At 48.6% G+C, this 23,822-nt stretch overlaps 1 protein-coding gene across 2 annotated transcripts in view; it reads left to right on the forward strand.

Moving 5' to 3' along the window:
- Window positions 1-23,822, forward strand: part of LOC144823539 (uncharacterized) — a 290,832-nt gene that overhangs the window by 132,342 nt on the left and 134,668 nt on the right. For both annotated transcript variants that reach the window (XM_078682142.1, XM_078682141.1), the window contains exon 5: window positions 8,951-9,058. In XM_078682142.1, the coding sequence (XP_078538268.1) occupies window positions 8,951-9,058 (108 nt within the window). The remainder of the gene's footprint in view (window positions 1-8,950; window positions 9,059-23,822) is intronic.

Consider the following 23,822-nt stretch of genomic DNA (forward strand, 5'->3'; position numbering starts at 1 on the left):
GAATCTCTTAGACAATCTAGGATCCCAAACAGTAGTGCAGGATATAGATGTTACCCCCATGATCTCTGTGTCACCCCATCGGACGGTTCTGCCGGATGGCAGGCGACCCTCCATATTCAGGGCCCTTACCCGATCTCAGAACGAACCTCCCACAAGACAAAATATAGCTGTTGTAGAGGCGTTAGGGATAGAGCCTGATCCCGACTTACCAGTTAGCTTGTCTAGACAGGCTATTCCAGGTAGAACCCAGCTAAAGATTCTAAGCTGGAATGTGGCAGGGCTTGCTCGTAATTTTGGCATCCCAGAGTGGAGCACTGTTTTGGATCTCTTTAGCATCTGTCTTTTACAAGAAACCTGGTGCCTAGAACCTAGGCACAGGGTAGGCTTTACAACATACTTTGTTCCCGCCACTCAGCAACAGGGTAGTAAAGGTCGCCCTTCTGGCGGCCTTCTCATTTGGGTCAGCATTGCATTGGGCTTAAGCATAAAACATAAATCCACCCAATCCCCTGATCTTCAGAGAGTATCTATATCCTGCGAGGGAGGGAGGAAGCTAGAGGTGTTTAACCTATATCTAAGGGGGGCCAGGGGAGGGGCTTCAACCCTACCATTAACAGGATTAAATAGTGAACTTGAATCCTGTAACGTTGATTCTTATGTAATCCTCGCAGGCGACTTTAATTGTTGCTTCGAGCCTCTGGCAAGTGAGGACATCCTGGACAATTGGGAAGAAGACACAAGGAGGGGCATTCCCACGATTGCCCTAGACCCGATCCCAAAATGGACGCAGAGTGCCTTAGACATTAACACACTTTGTATGGAACACGCCCTGAGAGCAACTAATGGTCGCTCCAACTCAGATCTTAAGGGAGCGCACACTTACAATAGGGTGGGACACACCTCCAGGATAGACTACATCATGCTGAATTACAATTTATGGCCGTTCCACCGAGATATGGAGGTTATATCGTCTTGTGATAGCGACCACAATCTTTTGTCCCTAACCCTCACTCCGCCATGGCAAGACAGGAAATTGGTTAGGGCCAACTCTGCATGGAAAACATCTCACGAACTGGCTCCATCAAACTGTGGCAGGCGGTTAAAATGGGCAAAAATAGCAGCGGACGAGGGAAGGATGGAACAAGCAAAGACTATATTGACTGCAGTGAGGTTAAGTTTAGATGCTCCGAAGAAAATCGACGACACTGTTTTGGCGACCTTTACAGAAACCACTTCGGCCCTAAGCGAATTGTTTATCATTCCGCAAAATAGACCAAGGGCCGCAACGAAAGGTCTCTTCAAGTCAAGAGACAAATGGTATTCTCCAGAATGTCGGGTTGCCAAAACGGAACTCATTTTTGCTGTGAAATCCAAAGATTTAGAGAAAATTAGACTTGCCAGGAATGTATATAAAAAAACTATAGCCTTGGCTAAGGAAGCACATGATTCTAATTTCTGGAGAGATCTAATGGAGGCTAGTTTTAAAAAAGACTCCAAGGGGTTCTGGGACCTGATAAGAGCTAGGGATAAGCCCTGACTGATGCACAACTGACTTGTAACATCCCAGGGGAGGCTTGGTCTGCCCATTTTTCTAAACTATATTCTATCCCTCTAGATGTTCTACAATCTAACATGGATTTCCCACTCAGACTGCCGGTTGCCTCAACTATCAATGATTGCCCCTTTAGTGAAAAGGAAGTAGAGGGGGCAATTAGGTGCCTTGTTACCAACAAAGCTGCTGGCCCGGATGGCATTTCTGGCGATCTGTTGAAGGAAAACGTATGTGTGTGGAGTAGACTAATTGCCTTACTTTTGAACGAGGCTGTTTTGGGAGGCTGCCTACCTGACTCCTGGAGGGGTGCTGAGGTCGTCCCGATTTTTAAGAAAGGCTGTCGGGACGACCCAGCCAACTACCGTCCAATTAGTTTGCTCGATTCGACCCAAAAGGTAGCAGGCAAAATAGTCTTAGGTAGGATCCTCCATTGGGCTGAAGAAAACCAGGTATTATCAGATTTCCAGGCCGGATTCAGATCAGGAATAGGTACCATCGAACAGACATTTCGTTTATTAATGCTGTATTGGAAAGTGGTTGTATTGGGCAAGGGCAGTCTGTATCTAGTCTTCATAGATCTGCGGACTGCCTTTGACCTGGTCCCACGAGCCCAATTATGGAATGTCCTGGAAGGGTTGGGTATTCCCCCATACTTGCTGGGATTGCTTATAAAGTTTCACGAACGCACCTTTGCTCAGATTAGGTGGGGTGACCAGGGGCAGAAAACATCTCCCATCCCTGTAGATAGGGGCGTCCGCCAGGGTTGTGTGCTTGCCCCCACCCTGTTTTCACTATATGTAAACGGAGTGGTTGAGCATCTGCTTCAACATCCATCAGATGCACCCTCCCTGGCTGGCAGAAAAATACATACGCTCCTATTTGCAGATGACACCCTCCTAATCTCAAAGACCCCTGCAGGCATCCAAAAGTTGCTTTCTAGCTTTAAGGACTTTTGCGACACCAAGGGGTTAGCCATAAACATAAGCAAAACCAAATTCCTTGTTCTGAACCCCCCTAGGAAAACTGTAATTCCCCCTGTTTTAGACCTAGTCCCACTTGAAAGGGTGAAGGAGTTCGACTATTTGGGTATAAGACTTTCCGACGTGATTAATTGGAAGTCTCACCATCAAAAAGTCTTCTTGACCCATAAGAGGGTTACAGGGGCCCTGCTAAGAGAACAACGTGCCTCATCTCTAAAACCCATTGGGGCATTATTAGATATCTACAGGGCAAGGGTGGTGAGTGCGGCCTTATATGGTGCAGATCTGTGGGGTGTACAGAGAGTTAACACCTTAACATACCTCGAAAACAACTTCCATAAGGATCTTATGAAGTTGCCACATAGTACCCCTACACTCCCCCTCTTGCTCGATGCAGGCACACGTCCAATAAGTGAGCAAGTCAGGCTACGCCCCCTCTTATTATGGGCCCGGATTTGGAATGTACCACAACTGAGCAGCTATGCTGATGCCCTAAGTGAACTCCTTGCCCTACCTGGCTGGCATAAGATCGGCTGGTTTAGTGAAGTTAAGCGGCTTCTCTACGAAATGGGTTTAGGGGATGCTTGGGTTAACAGAACAGCTCCTCCAAAACAGATGCTCAAGAAATTCTACTAGTCATGGGCGTCTAATGTGAGAACGACCAATCCTAATCTTTGTAGATCAGCTGTAGAGTTTCTTCAAATCAAGGAGCACCCTTGTAGAGAACCTTACCTGGACTTGATCCTTAACCCGTGGGACAGATCGCTGTATTTTAGATTCAGGGTGGGAGTCCTTCCTCTAGGGCAGTTAACTTCTAGTTGGAAGCCTCCGCGGCAAACTATAAAATTCTGCCCTTTCTGTGAATTAAAGGTTGAGTCTATTGCCCACCTGTTGTTCGAGTGTCCCGCATATATAGCGCCCAGGTCCAGATGGTTGAAATCATTATGCAGGAGCCTCGGCACTAGATCGCATCTGGAGGCTCTAGGCATATTACGATCTGATACACGTCCCTTGCTCGCCTGTTGTCTGGCGAAATTTCTGGGCTGGGCATGGCGGATAAGAACTGCAAGGAAACTTCTGCTTCAGTAAAATACTAGTGGAAGCCTCCTTAAACTTGTTTTTAGCCTGGGCAAATAATTTATTACTGTTTTATCACTGACCTTGTAGATTTTATACAATGTTTGTTGTTAGATTACAAATGTATTATTTTATTCCTGTATTGTAATGCTTTTATGATATGTCAATATATCGAAATAAAGCTGTTCAACAACAACAACAACATCACAAAACAACCTGGTTTTGCAAAGGCAGGGCACCTGTTTTTTTTGCCCAAGGATCGGAGGCCATCTAAGGAAACCTACCATTCACACACATTTCTGAATACTAGACACCCGGGGCAGTACAGGGATATGTACTTGCATGGAACCCTGAAAGTTTTCCTACCCAGAATCCCCTGCAAACCTCAATGTTAGCTGAAAAAAATCCAATTTATCTCAGGTTTCTGTGTGGGAAAATTGTGGGATCACCGGGCTGACACAGATGTCCCACCGCCCAGTATTCCCTCAGTTCTCCCGATAAAAATAGTACCTCATTTGTGTGGGTGGGCCAAGTACTTGCGACAGGCAAGAGCCCAAAACGTATTGTGGGGACATCAAAATTACCTATCACAAAACGACCTGGTTTTGCAAGGGGGGGTCACCTGGGTATTTGGCCCGAGCTTGGTGGCCATCTATGGAAGCCTAGCAAACCACACTTTTCTGAAATCTAGACACCCTGGGGAGTCCGGGGATGTGTGGCTTGCGTGGATCTCCCATCCTTTTCCTAAGCAGAATACCCTGCAAACCTCAAATCTAGCTGAAAATAATTCGCAATTTCCTCACATTACTAGGTGGGCTCACCATGCCAGCACAAAGGTCCTACCACTCAGTGTTCCCCTCAGTCTTCAGAGAAAAATGATACCTCACTTGTGTGGGTGGGCCAACCGCCCTCGACTAGGAAGGGCTAAAAACATAGGGATTCAGGGGATAGCATAGCAAACTCTTAAGTGCTATATTTTCTTTTAAATAAGTTTTTAGGCAATTTTTCGTTGGACACCCACACGAGTAAAATATAATTTTATAGGGAGACCAAGGAGAAGGCTGGGTAGTAGGAAATTTGTGTCAGCCTGGTGATCCCAAAACTTTCCTATTCAGAAATGAGAGAAAATGTGATTTGTTTTCAGCTAAATTTGAGGTTTACAGAGGATTCTGAGTAGGAAAACATTGGGAGATTCACGCAAGCCGCACATCCCTGGACTCTAGTTTTCAGAAATGTCTGGGTTTGGTAGGTTTCCCTAGTTGGCTGCCAAGGCCGTGGCCAAAAACCCCGGAGACCACCTCTTAAAAAACCAGGTTGTTTTGTGATTGGTAAATTTGATGTCTCCACATTACGTCTGGGCCCTTGTCTGTCGCGGTTTCTTAGCCACACACACAAGTACGGTACCATTTTTATCAGGAGACCTGGGATAACGGTAGGTGGTAGGGCAATTGTGTTTTTTCTGATACCAGAAGATTATGACACCGTAATGGAAGGAAAATGTGTGTCTATAGTCACATTTTGAGGTTTGCATGGCATTGTGAGTAAAAAAAAAACAAGCATTTGCAATGCAATAGGTCTCCCATTTGTGAAATTGTGAGCTTTTGGCATTGTAAATGACAATGCCTTTTATTTATCTGTTTTTAAAATCAACACATAGATAAAAGCTTTGTCATTTACAATGCCAGTATCTGAAAGTTTCGCAAATGCAAGACCTATTGCATTGCAAATGCTTGTTTTCATTCCACCTAAAAGCCCCTTAGTAAAAGTTCACATTTCAGCAACAGGTGATGAAATTATGCGTTTTTATATAGCACGAACGTTATCCAAAGGTGTCCGAGCGCTTTACAATAGAACCAGTTACATTACATAAGGGCTTCATCAGAGTACATAAATAACATAAAAGATACAAACAGATAAACTCTAAAATCACATATGAATGGTAGTAAGTACATAAGTCTACTACAGACACTATTGGTTAGAGTTACATATAAACAAGCACAAGTTGCAAATTCACTCAAGATTACATTTTAAGAAGACTTGAAGTGAATGAATGAGAACATACCAAATAGTACAAATACAGTTCACTTGATGAAGTTAGATGTTCTACATCAAAAAAAGTAGAACACACCAATGTCCAGGCAGATTTTCTCATATAAATGTCTCAAAAACCAACATCGTTCGTTGGGTGAATCCTTCGCCAATGAATCTGCATATGGAGCCGGCTCGCCTGTCTTAAGTAGCTGCGGGGCGGGACCACTACTCCTAAAGACCAAAGTAGCGTATCACGTTCCGCTATGCATAATGTTTTTTAATTCAGTTACCGTTCTAGACCGTCGCCATCTTGGGAAGGAATTTCCAGGCCATCTGACAAGCTAAAGCTGGAGGTCTATACTTGATCGTGGTATTTCTGTGGCACCACCTCCTCTTCCTGAGAAAAAATATATAGTTATCGGGCAAGTCACAAATAGTCCAAAGGTGAGAAGGATATATGGTTTGAAAGCAGTAGTCTTACTTTTACACAGCGACTTTGCGCCAACCTGGCGCCGCGGGTACTCCTTCGAAGACAGATGTCACAGTCCGGCCTCGGTCTTTTCGGCGAGTCAAGTAGGCCGAAGAACAAGACACCACTAACTGAAAGAACAAGCGCTATCCAGGAAAGTGAAAGAGGACCGCGCTGAGCCAGAGCATGGGGATCTCTTATCTTTATGGGACCAAACACGTTGCTTTGTGACAGCAGCAAAGCAGGCGAGCCAGTCCGGCTCGGAGACAAAGGGTGTGAACAGAAAACCCTCCTTTCCAATGGCAGGCCACCATTTATCATAAACGGTGACACCGGCCAATGGAAATGAGGGGCGGGGCTTAAAGCCCTCTTCTCAAAGTTCTCTCTTACAAAATCGCGAGACCTAAACAGTTGTTGGGATCCATGAGAGGCACACCACTCAGTACTCTAAATAAATATCTAAAGTTTCGTAGATTTTCCCTAGAGACAAACTACACCATGCCATGGGGTGTTCCTTCAGTATCAGGGGTAGAACCGTGCTTGGGACAGATTTCACCCAGAAGGCGAAGTGGTTATAGAAATCCTACAGCGATAGTCTGTTTCTGCAGACTTTTTGTATATATCCTTTCAGGTACTGAGCAGCATCAGGCAAGGTTGTTACCTGTCCTAGTTGCTATTGCTCTTCGTGATGGAACCACTTGCCATTTCTCTTCAACAAACTTGGGACATAAGGGTCATACCATTCTCATTAGAGATGCAAAGATCTGGATGTAGGCCTTGTCCAGAAGTCTATCAATGAAAGCAGTCCTTACAGAGAATCCTAAACCGAGAGGCAGATATTTTAACCCCTTGCATGCGGTGTTAATTCTTCCGCTGTGTGGGAGAATTAACGAGTGGGCGGGATTCGGACATCCCCCGTCCGTCGTTAGCACACGCCCACCGTGACTTGTGACGGCCCGGGGCCGTCGTCAGCACCGAAAAGGTTAAGCAGGTTTTATGAAGAACACAACAAAGGGGTTCTAAATGACAGAGTGCTTCAAAAAATCTTCATAGAAAGGGCCTGTCCAAAATTAGATCTCTTTGCTACGTCTCATAAAGACAGGACTTCACAACCCGGCTCCAGATTGAAGACCTCAGGTCAGTGCCGTTTTAATTACTTTATCAAAGACATTACACTATGCTTTTTCTCTGATACCATTTAATACCAACATTCATCTTGAAGCTCAGAAATTGTCAGGCTCCGTTGGTCATCATTGTTCCAGAGTGGTAGTCAAGGCAGCAGTGGTATCTGGAGCTGCTTCATGGGTCCGTTAACCCACTTTAGAAATTGCAGTTCAGACCAAACCTCCTCACCAGAATCCAGGTTCAGATATCCTTAAATTTGCAAACATGGGTTTTGACTTCAGACAGTATGGTCATCGGAATCTTTCCCAGTCTTTTATGGACAGCTTAACAGAAATTTCCTTCAACTCATTCTTCCTATTGGTTCATATTATATTAATTTTGCCTATTCACAGTACGGAATTTGTGAAGAACGTCTCTCCTCTGTAAGGGCACCTTGTCCTCCCTGGGAAGTCAATATAGGTCAGCCAGAATTACTAGGTCTGTCTTTTGAAAGTATTCTCCAGGTTAATTGTAGCATCTGTCTCGGACGTCCGCCAGTAAGTGGGTTTTACTTTAGCTTGAATGATTAGTGATATTCAAACACTTTTGGATGTTGAACTCTGTATAGTGTTCTGTGCAAATAGGGTATAAATGACAGTCATCCTTCTTTCCTCCCTAGAGTGGTATCAAAATGTACGTTAAACAAAGCATTATTCTATAAGTTTTCTGTGAGCTTTCCTTAAACTTTTATCAACTACACTCATATTTGCCACACTCTAGGCACTTCAAAACAATCCATTTTTCATTAGATTGTATCCTGCATCTTGCAGTGTAATGAACTGGCGAATAAACCCCCTGCCAGCAATACACATAGCCCATTCTAGTAGAAGGAAAGTGGGTACCAAGACTGTGTAAAAAACATTGTTCAGTCAGACAATTGCAAGTCAGTCTCTACTGTCACTCAAATACAAAAATGTATTCTAATGTTGGGTAAGCTACTCTGAAAAATCATTTTGGTAACTCTTCATTCAGAGTTCCACCTAACTCTAATGCCAGTTAAAAATTCTATTCCTTATTCCCAAGAAATATAATATTACTACTGGTTGTTAGCTTGCTATTAACTTTTAGATCCTATGATGCAGTAGAAAATGTTATTTACTTGTAGTCCTGGTTGTACATCATAGGGATCTTCATCAAGGTCATAAACAACTCCACCCTCCTCCCTGTTTTATTTCTTGGGATATAAAAGTTTCCACATTTTTTTTCGGTCCCCACTAGTTCCATGTTAAACATGTTGACCAAACTGTCCAATACTTTTACATTCTGAACAGTGGTTTCTCATATTGCATAAGCGGTTGTCAGATTGGTGGAGACCCTAGTTTGTGTGAAATTAGAAATTCTTATTTAATGGTCAACAGAAAAGTTTTTCATAGCTAAAAGTGGCAGTTCATCAGGCCTAAGAATGGGAAAACTGAACGTAAGTGACAGGGAAACCTCAATAGTTATGTTATATATGTAGAGAGAGGGCTTAAGAACAAAATGAGCAATATAAAAGAACACACCAGTTAAACTGCACCCACTATTTTTATTTTAATATTGTTTAGTTATGGATAGTGCTTTCTCATTTTCTTTTTTTTTTTTTTGTGATCTTACATGCATGAACTAATATTAGCTGATTAATTTGTGTAGATTTAAAGATTTAAAAAAAAATACATACTATATTTCTTTTTATATCAGGATCTGGAGATGTATTAGCTGTTGCATCGATTGGTATTGATGAAGACGGGGCGACCTATCCAATTGATACCCAAGACTGTGCAAGAGGTGAAAGTTCTAATAGTTCAGGTGAGTAACATATCATGCTGCAAACATTTGAAAATAAAATGTCAGTTTGCCATCTAGAAGATTTGTTTCATGGTAAATGTTTATCACGTGAAATACACACCACAAAACCAGAGCCCTGAGGCAGCGTAAATGTCAAACACGCTTTGCAAACAATTAAAAAATATCTACAAGATCTTTCTTGCTATCCATAGCCATGGCATGTTATTGACTAGCAAGACCCCAATGGGTGAACAGCCCAGAACTGTACATAAAGAACACCTGCACTTTGACGGCTCTACGAGACCAAACCAGTGACAGAAATATGCTTACCTAAATATGCCTAAAAACAAACAAATATAATACTTGCCTGAAAAATGCATCACTTCCTTATCCAGCACAATGCTTATTCCCTCCTGCCGGTTTCACAACGGAAGAAATTCTAGAACCTTCCTATCGGGTGAAGTTTTTATTCACAGCAAATTCCTGCAGTACAGGCAAGATCAGCTGCAGGCGTTACATTCAAAACCACACAAAACCAGCATTGGAAATGCAATAGGTCTCTGATTTATTTGAGTGAGAGCTAATAGCATTGTAAATGGCAATGTCTTTTAGCCATGTGTTATGGAGTGTATGCATGTGGTGTGTAGTGGAATTATGTGGGTTGGATTGGAATTGTAGCAATGGTGGCATGCTGCGCTTTAGATGAATATGTTTAAAAGTATAGTGCACCATACTGCGATTGCTACAATAGTTAATTGTGGATGTGTTAACAATTGATGTGTGCACTGATGGCTGGTGGTTTGTGTGCCTGTAGAAATTGTGCACTGATGGCTGGTGGTGTGTGTGCTTGGTGGAAGTGTGCACTGCCGGCTGGAGGTGTGTGTTCCTGGTGGAAGCTTGCACAGATGGCTGGTGGTGTGTGTGCCTGGTAAAAGCGTGCACAGACGGCTGGTGATGTGTGTGCCTGGTGAAAGCGTGCACTGACGGCTGGTGGTGTGTGCGCCTGGTGAAAGCATGCACTGACGGCTGGTGTTGTGGGTGCCTGGTGAGAGTGTGCACTGATGGCTGGTGGTGTGTGTATGTGTTTGGTGAAAGCGTGCACTAACGTCTGGTGTTGTGTGTCTGGTGGAAGCCTGCACTGACGGCTGGTGGTGTTTGTGCTCGGTGAAAGTGTGAACCGATGGCTGGTTGTTGTGTGTGTGGTTGCGTGTGTGGTGGTGGTCAGGGGCGTAACACAGGCCCCCGCATCCCCTGCAGTGCGGGGGGTCCACAAGCTCCAGGGAGCCCCCTCAGCGCTGCACTTCGGCTGGGGAGCTCCTGATAGAGTCTGGTTAATTGTGGATGCGTTAACAATTGATGTGTGCACTGATGACTGGTGGTTTGTGTGCCTGTAGAAATTGTGCACTGATGGCTGGTGGTGTGTGTGCTTGGTGGAAGCGTGCACTGCCGGCTGGAGGTGTGTGTTCCTGGTGGAAGCTTGCACAGACGGCTGGTGGTGTGTGTGCCGGGGAAAAGCGTGCACAGACGGCTGGTGGTGTGTGTGCCTGGTAAAAGCGTGCACAGACGGCTGGTGATGTGTGTGCCTGGTGAAAGCGTCCACTGTTGGCTGGTGGTGTGTGCGCCTGGTGAAAGCATGCACTGACGGCTGGTGTTGTGGGTGCCTGGTGAGAGTGTGCACTGATGGCTGGTGGTGTGTGTGTGTTTGGTGAAAGCGTGCACTAAGGTCTGGTGTTGTGTGCCTGGTGGAAGCCTGCACTGACGGCTGGTGGTGTTTGTGCTCGGTGAAAGTGTGCACCGATGGCTGGTGGTTGTGTGTGTGGTTGCGTGTGTGGTGGTGGTCAGGGGCGTAACACAGGCCCCCGCATCCCCTGCAGTGCGGGGGGGCCCACAAGCTCCAGGGAGCCCCCTCAGCGCTGCACTTCGGCTGGGGAGCTCCTGATAGAGTCTGTAGGGGGCCCCTCCATGTACCTTGCAGGGGGGCCCCCTCAAATATCGTTACGCCACTGGTGGTGGTGTGTGTGGTGGTGAGTGTGTGGTAGTGAGTGTGTGGTAGTGAGTGTGTGGTGGTGAATGTGTGGTGGTGAGAGTGTGGTGGTGAGAGTGTGGTGCTGAGAGTCGTGTGTGTGGTGTGTGTGTGTGAGTGGTGTGTGTGTGGTTTTGTGTGTGTGGTTTTATGTGTGTGGTCTTATGTGTGTGGTCTTATGTGTGTGGTGGACTTAGTTCGAGTGTTCGTACCCTGCACAGTCACACACTGAGCCTACACACTCACACACTGCTCACCCTACACACTCACACAATGTTCACCCTGCGCACACACACCCACACACACACACTGCTCACCCTGCACACTCACACACTGTTCACCCTGCACACTCACACACTGTTCACCCTGCACACTCACACACTGTTCACCCTGCACACTCACACACTGTTCACCCTGCACCCTCACACACTGTTCACCCTGCACACTCAGACACTGCTCACCCTACACACACACTGCTCACCCTGCACACTCTCACACTGCTCACCCTGCACACTCACACTGCTCACCCTGCACACTCACACACTGCTCACCCTGCACACTCAGACACTGCTCACCCTGCACACTCACACACTGCTCACCCTGCACACTCGCACACTGCTCACCCTACACACTCACACACTGCTCACCTACACGCTCACACAATGTTCACCCTGCATGCTCACACACTGCTAACCCGGCATACTCACACACTGCTCACCCTGCACACTCACACACTGCTCACCCTACGTAATGTGAAAAGACCTACCTCTGCCCTTTGGCCTGTGTTGTAATCGTACAGTAGGTTGTGAGTAGTTGCGCTTGATTGGTTGGGGCGTCCCCTCCTTTCTGCTCCCCTCAGAGAGGGCTGGCTGCCTCAATGAAGCTCCCAAGACACCTGTGTGTCAGTGCACCGTGTAAGCGCACAAGCATACCCTGCTCTCTCTGGAACACTCACACTGCTGAGTCACTCTCACTCTGCAATCACTCTGCAGTCACTCTCACTCTGCAATCACTCTGCAGTCACTCTCACTCTGCAGTCACTATCACTCTGCAGTCACTCTCACTCTGTACTCTACACTCACTCTGCAGTCACTCTCACTCTGCACTCTACTCACTCTGCACTCACTCTGACTCTGCACTCTACACTCACTCTGCACTCGCACTCACTCTGCACTCACTCTGCACTCGCACTCACTGCACTCGCACTCACTCTGCACTCACACTCACTGTGCACTCACTCTGCACTCACACTCACTGTGCACTCACTCTGCACTCACACTCACTGTGCACTCACTCTGCACTCACACTCACTGTGCACTCAGTCTAACTCACACTCACTGTGCACTCACACTCACACTCACTCTGCACTCACACTCACTCTGCACACTCACTGTGCACTCACACTCACTTTGCACTCGCACTCTGCACTCACACTCACTCTGCACTCACACTCACTCTGCACTCACACTCACTCTGCACTCACACTCACTCACAAGACACTCTGCACTCACACACACCACACTCTGCACTCACTCTGCACTCACACTCTGCACTCACTCTGCACTCACACTACAGTCACACTCACTCTGCACTCACTCTGCACTCACTCTGCACTCACACTGCACTCACACTGCACTCACACTCACTGCACTCACTCTAGTCACACTCACTCTGCACTCACTCTGCACTCACACTCACTCTGCAGTCACACTCACTCTGCAGTCACACTCACTCTGCAGTCACACTCACTTTGCACTCACACTCTGCACTCACACGCACTCACACTCACTCTGCAGTCACTCTGCAGTCACTCTGCACTCACTGCACTCACTCTGCACTCACACTCACTGCACTCACTCTGTACTCACGCTCACTCTGCACTCACACTGCACTCACACTGCACTCACACTCACTCTGCACTCACACTCACTCTGTACTCACACCCACTCTGCACTCACACCCACTCTGCACTCACACCCACTCTGCACTCACACTCACTCTGCACTCACACTCACTCTGCACTCACACTGCAGTCACACTCACTCTGCACTCACACTCACTCTGCACTCACACTCACTCTGCACTCACACTCACTGCACTCACTCTGCACTCACACTCACTCTGCAGTTACACTCACTCTGTACTCACACTCACTCTGTACTCACACCCACTCTGCACTCACACCCACTCTGCACTCACACTTACTCTGCACTCACTCTGCACTCACACTCACTCTGCACTCACACTGCACTCACACTCACTCTGCACTCACTCTGCACTCACTCTGCACTCGCACTCACACTGCAGTCACACTCACTCTGCACTCACACTCACTCTGCACTCACACTCACTGCACTCACTCTGTACTCACACTCACTCTGTACTCACACTCACTCTGCACTCACACTCACTCTGCACTCACTCTGCACTCACACTCACTCTGCACTCACTCTGCACTCATACTCACTCTGCACTCACACTCACTCTACACTCACACTCACTGCACTCACTCTGCACTCACTCTGCACTCACACTCACTCTGTACTCACACACTCTTCACTCACACTCACTCTGCACTTACACTCACTCTGCACTTACACTCACTCTGCACTCACTCACACTCTGCACTCACACTCACTCTGCACTCACTCACTCTGCACTCACTCTGCACTCACACTGCAGTCACACTCACTCTGCACTCACACTGCAGTCACACTCAATCTGCGCTCACTCTGCACTCACACTGCAGTCTCACTCACTGCACTCACACTGCAGTCACACTCACTCTGCACTCACACTCACTGCACTGACTCTGCACTCACACTCACTCTGCACTCACACTCACTCTGCACTCACACTGCAGTCACACTCACTCTGCACTCACACTCACTGTGCACTCACTCTGCACTCACACTCACTGTGCACTCAGTCTTACTCACACTCACTGTGCACTCACACTCACTCTGCACTCACACTCACTTTGCACTCGCACTCTGCACTCACACTCACTCTGCACTCACACTCACTCTGCACTCACACTCACTCACAAGACACTCTGCACTCACACACACCACACTCTGCACTCACTCTGCACTCACACTCTGCACTCACACTGCAGTCACACTCACTCTGCACTCACTCTCACTTTGCACTCGCACTCTGCACTCACTCTGCACTCACACTCACTCTGCACTCACACTTACTCTGCACTCACACTCACAAGACACTCTGCACTCACACACACACCACACTCTGCACTCACTCTGCACTCACACTCTGCAGTCACTCTCACTCTGCACTCACTCTCACTCTGCACTCACTCTGCACTCACTCTGCACTCACTCTGCACTCACACTGCACTCACACTCACTGCACTCACTCTAGTCACACTCACTCTGCACTCACACTCACTCTGCAGTCACACTCACTCTGCAGTCACACTCACTCTGCACTCACACTCTGCACTCACACGCACTCACACTCACTCTGCAGTCACTCTGCACTCACTGCACTCACTCTGCACTCACACTCACTGCACTCACTCTGTACTCACGCTCACTCTGCACTCACTCTGCACTCACTCTGTACTCACACTCACTCTGCACTCACACTCACTCTGCACTCACACTCACTCTGCACTCACACTCACTCTGTACTCACTCTGCACTCACTCTGCAGTCACACTCACTCTGCACTCACTCTCACTCTGCAATCACTCTGCAGTCACTCTCACTCTGCAGTCACTATCACTCTGCAGTCACTCTGCAGTCACTCTCACTCTGCACTCTACACTCACTCTGCACTCTACTCTGACTCTGCACTCTACACTCACTCTGCACTCTACACTCACTCTGCACTCGCACTCACTCTGCACTCGCACTCACTGCACTCGCACTCACTCTGCACTCACACTCACTGTGCACTCACTCTGCACTCACACTCACTGTGCACTCACTCTGCACTCACACTCACTGTGCACTCAGTCTAACTCACACTCACTGTGCACTCACACTCACACTCACTGTGCACTCACACTCACTCTGCACACTCACTCTGCACTCACACTCACTTTGCACTCACACTCTGCACTCACTCACACTCTGCACTCACACTCACTCTGCACTCACACTCACTCTGCACTCACACTCACTCTGCACTCACACTCACTCACAAGACACTCTGCACTCACACACACACCACACTCTGCACTCACTCTGCACTCACTCTCTGCACTCACTCTCTGCACTCACACTCTGCACTCACACTACAGTCACACTCACTCTGCACTCACTCTCACTCTGCACTCACTCTGCACTCACTCTGCACTCACTCTGCACTCACTCTGCACTCACTCACTCTGCACTCACTCTGCACTCACACTGCACTCACACTCATTGCACTCACTCTAGTCACACTCACTCTGCACTCACACTCACTCTGCAGTCACTCACTCTGCAGTCACACTCACTCTGTAGTCACACTCACTTTGCACTCACACTCTGCACTCACACGCACTCACACTCACGCTGCATTCACTCTGCAGTCACTCTGCACTCACTGCACTCACTCTGCACTCACACTCACTGCACTCACTCTGTACTCACGCTCACTCTGCACTCACACTCACTCTGCACTCACACTCACTCTGCACTCACACTCACTCTGTACTCACACCCACTCTGCACTCACACCCACTCTGCACTCACACCCACTCTGCACTCACACTCACTCTGCACTCACTCTGCACTCACACTCACTCTGCACTCACTCTGCACTCACACTCACTCTGCACTCACACTGCAGTCACACTCACTCTGCACTCACACTGACTCTGCACTCACACTCACTGCACTCACTCTGCACTCACACTCACTCTGCAGTTACACTCACTCTGTACTCACACTCACTCTGTACTCACACTCACTCTGTACTCACACCCACTCTGCACTCACACCCACTCTGCACTCACACCCACTCTGCACTCACACTGCACTCACTCTGCACTCACACTGCAGTCACACTCACTCTGCACTCACTCTGCACTCACACTCACTCTGCACTCACACTCACTCTGCACTCACACTGCACTCACACTCACAAGACACTCTGCACTCACACACACACCACACTCTGCACTCACACTCTGCACTCACACTCTGCACTCACTCTGCACTCACACTCACTCTGCACTCACACTGCAGTCACACTCACTCTGCACTCACACTGCAGTCACACTCACTCTGCAGTCACACTCACTCTGCACTCACACTCACTCTGCACTCACACTCACTGCACTCACTCTGCACTCACACTCACTCTGCAGTCACACTCACTTTGCACTCACTCACTCTGCACTCACACTCACTCTGCAGTCACTCTGCAGTCACTGCACTCATTGCACTCACTCTGCACTCACACTCACTGCACTCACTCTGTACTCACACTCACTCTGTACTCACACTCACTCTGCACTCACACTCACTCTGCACTCACTCTGCACTCACACTCACTCTGCACTCACTCTGCACTCACACTCACTCTGCACTCACTCTGCACTCACACTCACTCTGCACTCACTCTGCACTCATACTCACTCTACACTCACTCTGCACTCACACTCACTGCACTCACTCTGCACTCACTCTGCACTCACACTCACTCTGTACTCACACACTCTTCACTCACACTCACTCTGCACTTACACTCACTCTGCACTCACTCACACTCTGCACTCACACTCTGCACTCACACTCACTCTGCACTCACTCACTCTGCACTCACTCTGCACTCACACTGCAGTCACACTCACTCTGCACTCACACTGCAGTCACACTCAATCTGCGCTCACTCTGCACTCACACTGCAGTCACACTCACTGCACTCACACTGCAGTCACACTCACTCTGCACTCACACTCACTGCACTGACTCTGCACTCACACTCACTCTGCACTCACACTGCAGTCACACTCACTCTGCACTCACACTCACTGTGCACTCACTCTGCACTCACACTCACTGTGCACTCAGTCTTACTCACACTCACTGTGCACTCACACTCACTCTGCACTCACACTCACTTTGCACTCGCACTCTGCACTCACACTCACTCTGCACTCACACTCACTCTGCACTCACACTCACAAGACACTCTGCACTCACACACACACCACACTCTGCACTCACTCTGCACTCACACTCTGCACTCACACTGCAGTCACACTCACTCTGCACTCACTCTCACTTTGCACTCGCACTGTGCACTCACACTCACTCTGCACTCACACTGACTCTGCACTCACACTCACTCTGCACTCACACTCACAAGACACTCTGCACTCACACTGCACTCACACTCACTCTGCACTCACACTGCAGTCACACTCACTCTGCACTCACACTGCAGTCACACTCACTCTGCAGTCACACTCACTCTGCACTCACACTCACTCTGCACTCACACTCACTGCACTCACTCTGCACTCACACTCACTCTGCAGTCACACTCACTTTGCACTCACTCACTCTGCACTCACACTCACTCTGCAGTCACTCTGCAGTCACTGCACTCATTGCACTCACTCTGCACTCACACTCACTGCACTCACTCTGTACTCACACTCACTCTGTACTCACACTCACTCTGCACTCACACTCACTCTGCACTCACTCTGCACTCACACTCACTCTGCACTCACTCTGCACTCATACTCACTCTACACTCACTCTGCACTCACACTCACTGCACTCACTCTGCACTCACTCTGCACTCACACTCACTCTGTACTCCCACACTCTTCACTCACACTCACTCTGCACTTACACTCACTCTGCACTCACTCACACTCTGCACTCACACTCTGCACTCACACTCACTCTGCACTCACTCACTCTGCACTCACTCTGCACTCACACTGCAGTCACACTAACTCTGCACTCACACTGCAGTCACACTCAATCTGCGCTCACTCTGCACTCACACTGCAGTCACACTCACTGCACTCACACTGCAGTCACACTCACTCTGCACTCACACTCACTGCACTGACTCTGCACTCACACTCACTCTGCACTCACACTGCAGTCACACTCACTCTGCACTCACACTCACTGTGCACTCACTCTGCACTCACACTCACTGTGCACTCAGTCTTACTCACACTCACTGTGCACTCACACTCACTCTGCACTCACACTCACTTTGCACTCGCACTCTGCACTCACACTCACTCTGCACTCACACTCACTCTGCACTCACACTCACAAGACACTCTGCACTCACACACACACCACACTCTGCACTCACTCTGCACTCACACTGCAGTCACACTCACTCTGCACTCACTCTCACTTTGCACTCGCACTGTGCACTCACACTCACTCTGCACTCACACTGACTCTGCACTCACACTCACTCTGCACTCACACTCACAAGACACTCTGCACTCACACACACACCACACTCTGCACTCACTCTGCACTCACACTCTGCAGTCACTCTCACTCTGCACTCACTCTCACTCTGCACTCACTCTGCACTCACACTGCACTCACACTCACTGCACTCACTCTAGTCACACTCACTCTGCACTCACACTCACTCTGCAGTCACACTCACTCTGCAGTCACACTCACTCTGCAGTCACACTCACTCTGCAGTCACACTCACTCTGCAGTCACACTCTGCACTCACACGCACTCACACTCACTCTGCAGTCACTCTGCAGTCACTCTGCACTCACTGCACTCACTCTGCACTCACACTCACTGCACTCACTCTGTACTCACGCTCACTCTGCACTCACTCTGCACTCACTCTGTACTCACACTCACTCTGTACTCACACTAACTCTGCACTCACACTCACTCTGTACTCACACTCACTCTGTACTCACACTCACTCTGCACTCACACTCACTCTGCACTCACTCTGCACTCACACTCACTCTGCACTCACTCTGCACTCACTCTGCACTCACACTCACTGCACTCACACTGCAGTCACACTCCCTCTGCACCCACACTCACTCTGCACTCACACTCACTGCACTCACTCTGCACTCACACTCACTCTGCAGTTACACTCACTCTGCAGTCACACTCACTTTGCACTCACACTCACTCTGCACTCACACTCACTCTGCAGTCACTCTGCAGTCACTGCACTCATTGTACTCACTCTGCACTCACACACACTGCACTCACTCTGCACTCACACTCACTCTGCACTCACACTGCACTCACACTCACTCTGCACTCACACTCACTCTGCACTCACACTCACTGCACTCACTCTGCACTCACACTCTGCAGTCACTCTCACTCTGCACTCACTCTCACTCTGCACTCACTCTGCACTCACTCTGCACTCACTCTGCACTCACACTGCACTCACACTCACTCTAGTCACACTCACTCTGCACTCACACTCACTCTGCAGTCACACTCACTCTGCAGTCACACTCACTCTGCAGTCACACTCACTTTGCACTCACACTCTGCACTCACGCACTCAAACTCACTCTGCAGTCACTCTGCACTCACTCTGCACTCACACTCACTGCACTCACTCTGTACTCACACACTCTTCGCTCACACTCACTCTGCACTTACACTCACTCTGCACTCACTCACACTCTGCACTCACTCTGCACTCACACTGCAGTCACACTCACTCTGCACTCACACTGCAGTCACACTCAATCTGCGCTCACTCTGCACTCACACTGCAGTCACACTCACTGCACTCACACTGCAGTCACACTCACTCTGCACTCACACTCACTGCACTCACTCTGCACTCACACTCACTCTGCACTCACACTCACTCTGCACTCACACTGCAGTCACACTCACTCTGCACTCACACACTGCACTCACTCTGCAGTCACACTCACTCTGCAGTCACACTCACTCTGCACTCACACTCACTGCACTCACTCTGCAGTCACACTCACTCTGCACTCACATTCACTCTGCAGTCACTCTGCACTCACTCTGCACTCACTCTGCACTCACTCACTCCACTCACTCTGCACTCACACTGCAGTCACACTCACTCTGCAGTCACACTCACTCTGCACTCACACTGCAGTCACACTCAATCTGCGCTCACTCTGCACTCACACTGCAGTCACACTCACTCTGCACTCACACTGCAGTCACACTCACTCTGCACTCACACCCACTCTGCACTCTCACTGCACACACACTGCAGTCACACTTACTCTGCAGTCACACTCACTCTGCCCTCACACTCACTCTGCACTCACACTCACTCTGCACTCACACTGTACTCACACTCACTCTGCACTCACACTCACTCTGCACTCACTCTGCACTCACTCTGCCCTCACACTCACTCTGCACTCACTCTGCACTCACACTCACTCTGCACTCACACTCACTCTGCACTCACACTCACTCTGCACTCACTCTGCACTCACTCTGCACTCTGCACTCACTCTGCACTCACACTCACTCTGCACTCACTCTGCACTCACTCTGCACTCACACTCACTCTGCACTCACACTGCAGTCACACTCCCTCTGCACCCACACTCACTCTGCACTCACACTCACTGCACTCACTCTGCACTCACACTCACTCTGCAGTTACACTCACTCTGCAGTCACACTCACTTTGCACTCACACTCACTCTGCACTCACACTCACTCTGCAGTCACTCTGCAGTCACTGCACTCATTGCACTCACTCTGCACTCACACACACTGCACTCACTCTGTACTCACACTCACTCTGTACTCACACTCACTCTGCACTCACACTCACTCTGCACTCACACTCACTCTGCACTCACACTCACTCTGCACTCACACTCTGTGGAAAAGTAAATTTTGCCATGTTCTGTGTCCCTACGCGTCCTCCATCATATGTTATCTGTGCATGATTAATATGCATATGTATTCCCCATGTTCGATTAATGACGCAATTACAGTTGTGTCCATCTCTAGTATGTCTATTTCCAGTTCTCGTGAATACTACGAATATCAGGCCTATGTAAAGCTACGTTGCCACGTTTCTCAGTGTGCACGTTATTTCATTATAAAGTCCCCGTTTCTAGGCCTCAAAAGGGCCCGGACACTAGATTCAGCTTCTGTCTCCTGAGCTTCGCTGAGGAGCGATACAGCCCCCACCTGTATCCCTGACCCTTCACTTACTTCCTGCCTCGCAGTGCCTGGCCCAGCCTGGCTCTGCCTCTGAGTCTGCCAAGAGTATGTTATGATTCTAGTTATCAGTCCAGCCCTCCTTCTCTGCATTCCTAAGCTACTGAACCGCATCAATAGTTTCAGTCATTGTCTAGCCTTTACGTCTCCATGTAAGAGAAATACTGTATTTATGGTCATTTAATATTCTTCATCACGCACTACATGTAGAATAATGCATGCTCCAGTCTTAGAGTCTGTTAGCCTTTACCCCGATAGCTTTTGGATTCTATCAACATGTTCTCTAAACATCAGATACTAGATACTGTTTAGGTACATGTCGCCCTGACTCTCCAGACTTCAGTCTCTGCTCCTAACACAGAGTTCGTAGCCCCCAGCTTCTCCTAGTAATACGTCATTGCCAGTTTGCGCGCACCATCAGGTTAGAGGTCCCGGCTCCTTAGGTAGCCCCCTCCATGTTTCCGCCCCATTCATGACATATTCTGTTACGTTTGCATCACATATCTATGTATACGCCCTGTTACACCCACTTTCACCCTTATCTTTCGCGACTGCTACGCGTCACACCCTTTGCTCCACCCACCGCTCCGCCTATCATATGTACTGTAATGCAACTGTTTTACTATATATGCTTGTGTATTGTTATTAAATGCTAGCGCGCTCATCCCAGATCCAGCCCCGGCAGCTGCCGGGCCCTGCCATCCTATTCCTATGCAGGTTGTCCTGTTCCTGTCCTTTATGCTGTAATAAACCTGCAGACTCCTACTACCTCGAATCTTGACTCTTATTTATTGAGCTATCTGTTATTACTATGCCTAGTCAAACCTAGATCCGGTATTATTTATTTATATACCACATAATGGCGCCCGAACAGGGACTTGCCCTTTCCCCACGCGTCGGTGAAGCCACGCCGGCCCCCTGACCCTCTGCAGTCGTGACGGAACTCTTCTGCGCACTGGCAGATATTTCTGCTTCAAGTATCCCTCAGGCCCACGGAGGAGACGGAGGAGGCGGTCCAGCATCCAGACGAGACGGTGGAGGAACGCGGCGAGTCCCGACCAGAGCCCAAGCCGAGAGTCCAAGGTCCGAGGTATCCGGAGGCCCACCCGTAACAGAAGTCCGAAGTTCGTCCGTCCGGCGTCGAAGCAGTCCAGTCCAGTCCGAGGCCTTCCGTTCTTGCTGCCCGGTGAGTACCGTTGCTGGGGTAGTATCTAGACAGGGTCAATCTAAATTGTCTCTGGTCCGATGGGTCTGGGTACGCAGATCTGAAACGAAGTGTTCACCTAGGTGGATACGGGTCTTGATGCGTCCCTTTATGGGACCGGTATGTTCCGTGCTGTTTCAGCAGCGCATCCAGTAATTCTAGTCTGTTCCGTTCTCGAGAAATTCATGTGTTTCTGTTCTCAGTGTTCCAGGTAGTATTCTGTCCGAACTGTTGCTTCATAATGTTATTCAATGTATTTTCAATGTCGTGGTATGCCTGAATTGTTTTCTCAATTGTCATTGTTCCTCGTGTATTGTATTGTGTTCAGATTCAAGTTTGCAATGTCCCTCTTTTCGAGATTACGTCAGTTAAAAACTAGAAAGGGTCTGCTAGAAGAAGCAGTTCCTGTCCCGCCTAGGGACAGTCCAGGTCATTTTATGTATCAGAAACATGGCATAAGCGCCATATTGTATCTAGATTTATGGGTAGAGTATACCAAGGAGTTAGAAGAAAAGTATAGATGGCCCGTATCAGGTACGTGGGATGCCGAGTGCATCATGAGAGTAGAAGAGGCATTATGGAAAAAGAAGGCCAGACAGTCACAGAAAGACGCCATCGAGTTATGGCGCAAAGAATCTCATAAAAGAACCGAAAAAGAAATCAGAAAGTCAGAAATAAGTCGAGAATCCTTAGAACGAGCCCAAGAAAGGGAATTAATCGAGATAGGTGAACGAGTTAAAACCGAACAGTCAGACAGACAGAGGAACGCCCTCATTAAGGGTATGTATCCTCTTCTTGCCGAGGGCTTGCCAAAAGCGACCCCGGAGGCATCCAGTAACTTTCCGCCACCCTTAGTTCCGACCAAGCTACGTCACAAACCGACCGCAGCTGATATTTTCATTTCGTCCTATTTGGACGACACAGTCCCGGAATATGCAAAACCCGCACCGCCAGTCCCTGTAAATCAGGCACTTCCTGCTCCTCCAGACACCGGGGCACCCCTTGCAGTACCTGCTACGGTCCCCCAGGTTCAGCCTGCCATACAAGTTCAGCCCGCATTTCAATTTCCCGCCGCGCTAGTACGAAGAGCATCAGTCGATGATTCCGGTTTAGGGGCCGCAGGAGGAGGTCCTCCTGGTACCCCGCCACCGCACCAACGTAAAACGTTGGCCGAGTTACATGAATGTGCGTCACAGCGTACGCCCAAATATCAGTCCGCTGCAGATATCCGACGAGTCCTTACTGAATGTCGCTATGATCCAGTCACAGGTGATGATAGTATGATTCTATATTCTATACGTGTAAGACGGGTGCTCGGGTTTTTAGACACCCTACCAGATATGAAAGAAGATCTAGACAGAATATATCGTT

This window comes from Lissotriton helveticus, chromosome 3_1, assembly GCF_964261635.1.
Source record: "Lissotriton helveticus chromosome 3_1, aLisHel1.1, whole genome shotgun sequence".
NCBI lineage: Eukaryota > Metazoa > Chordata > Amphibia > Caudata > Salamandridae > Lissotriton > Lissotriton helveticus.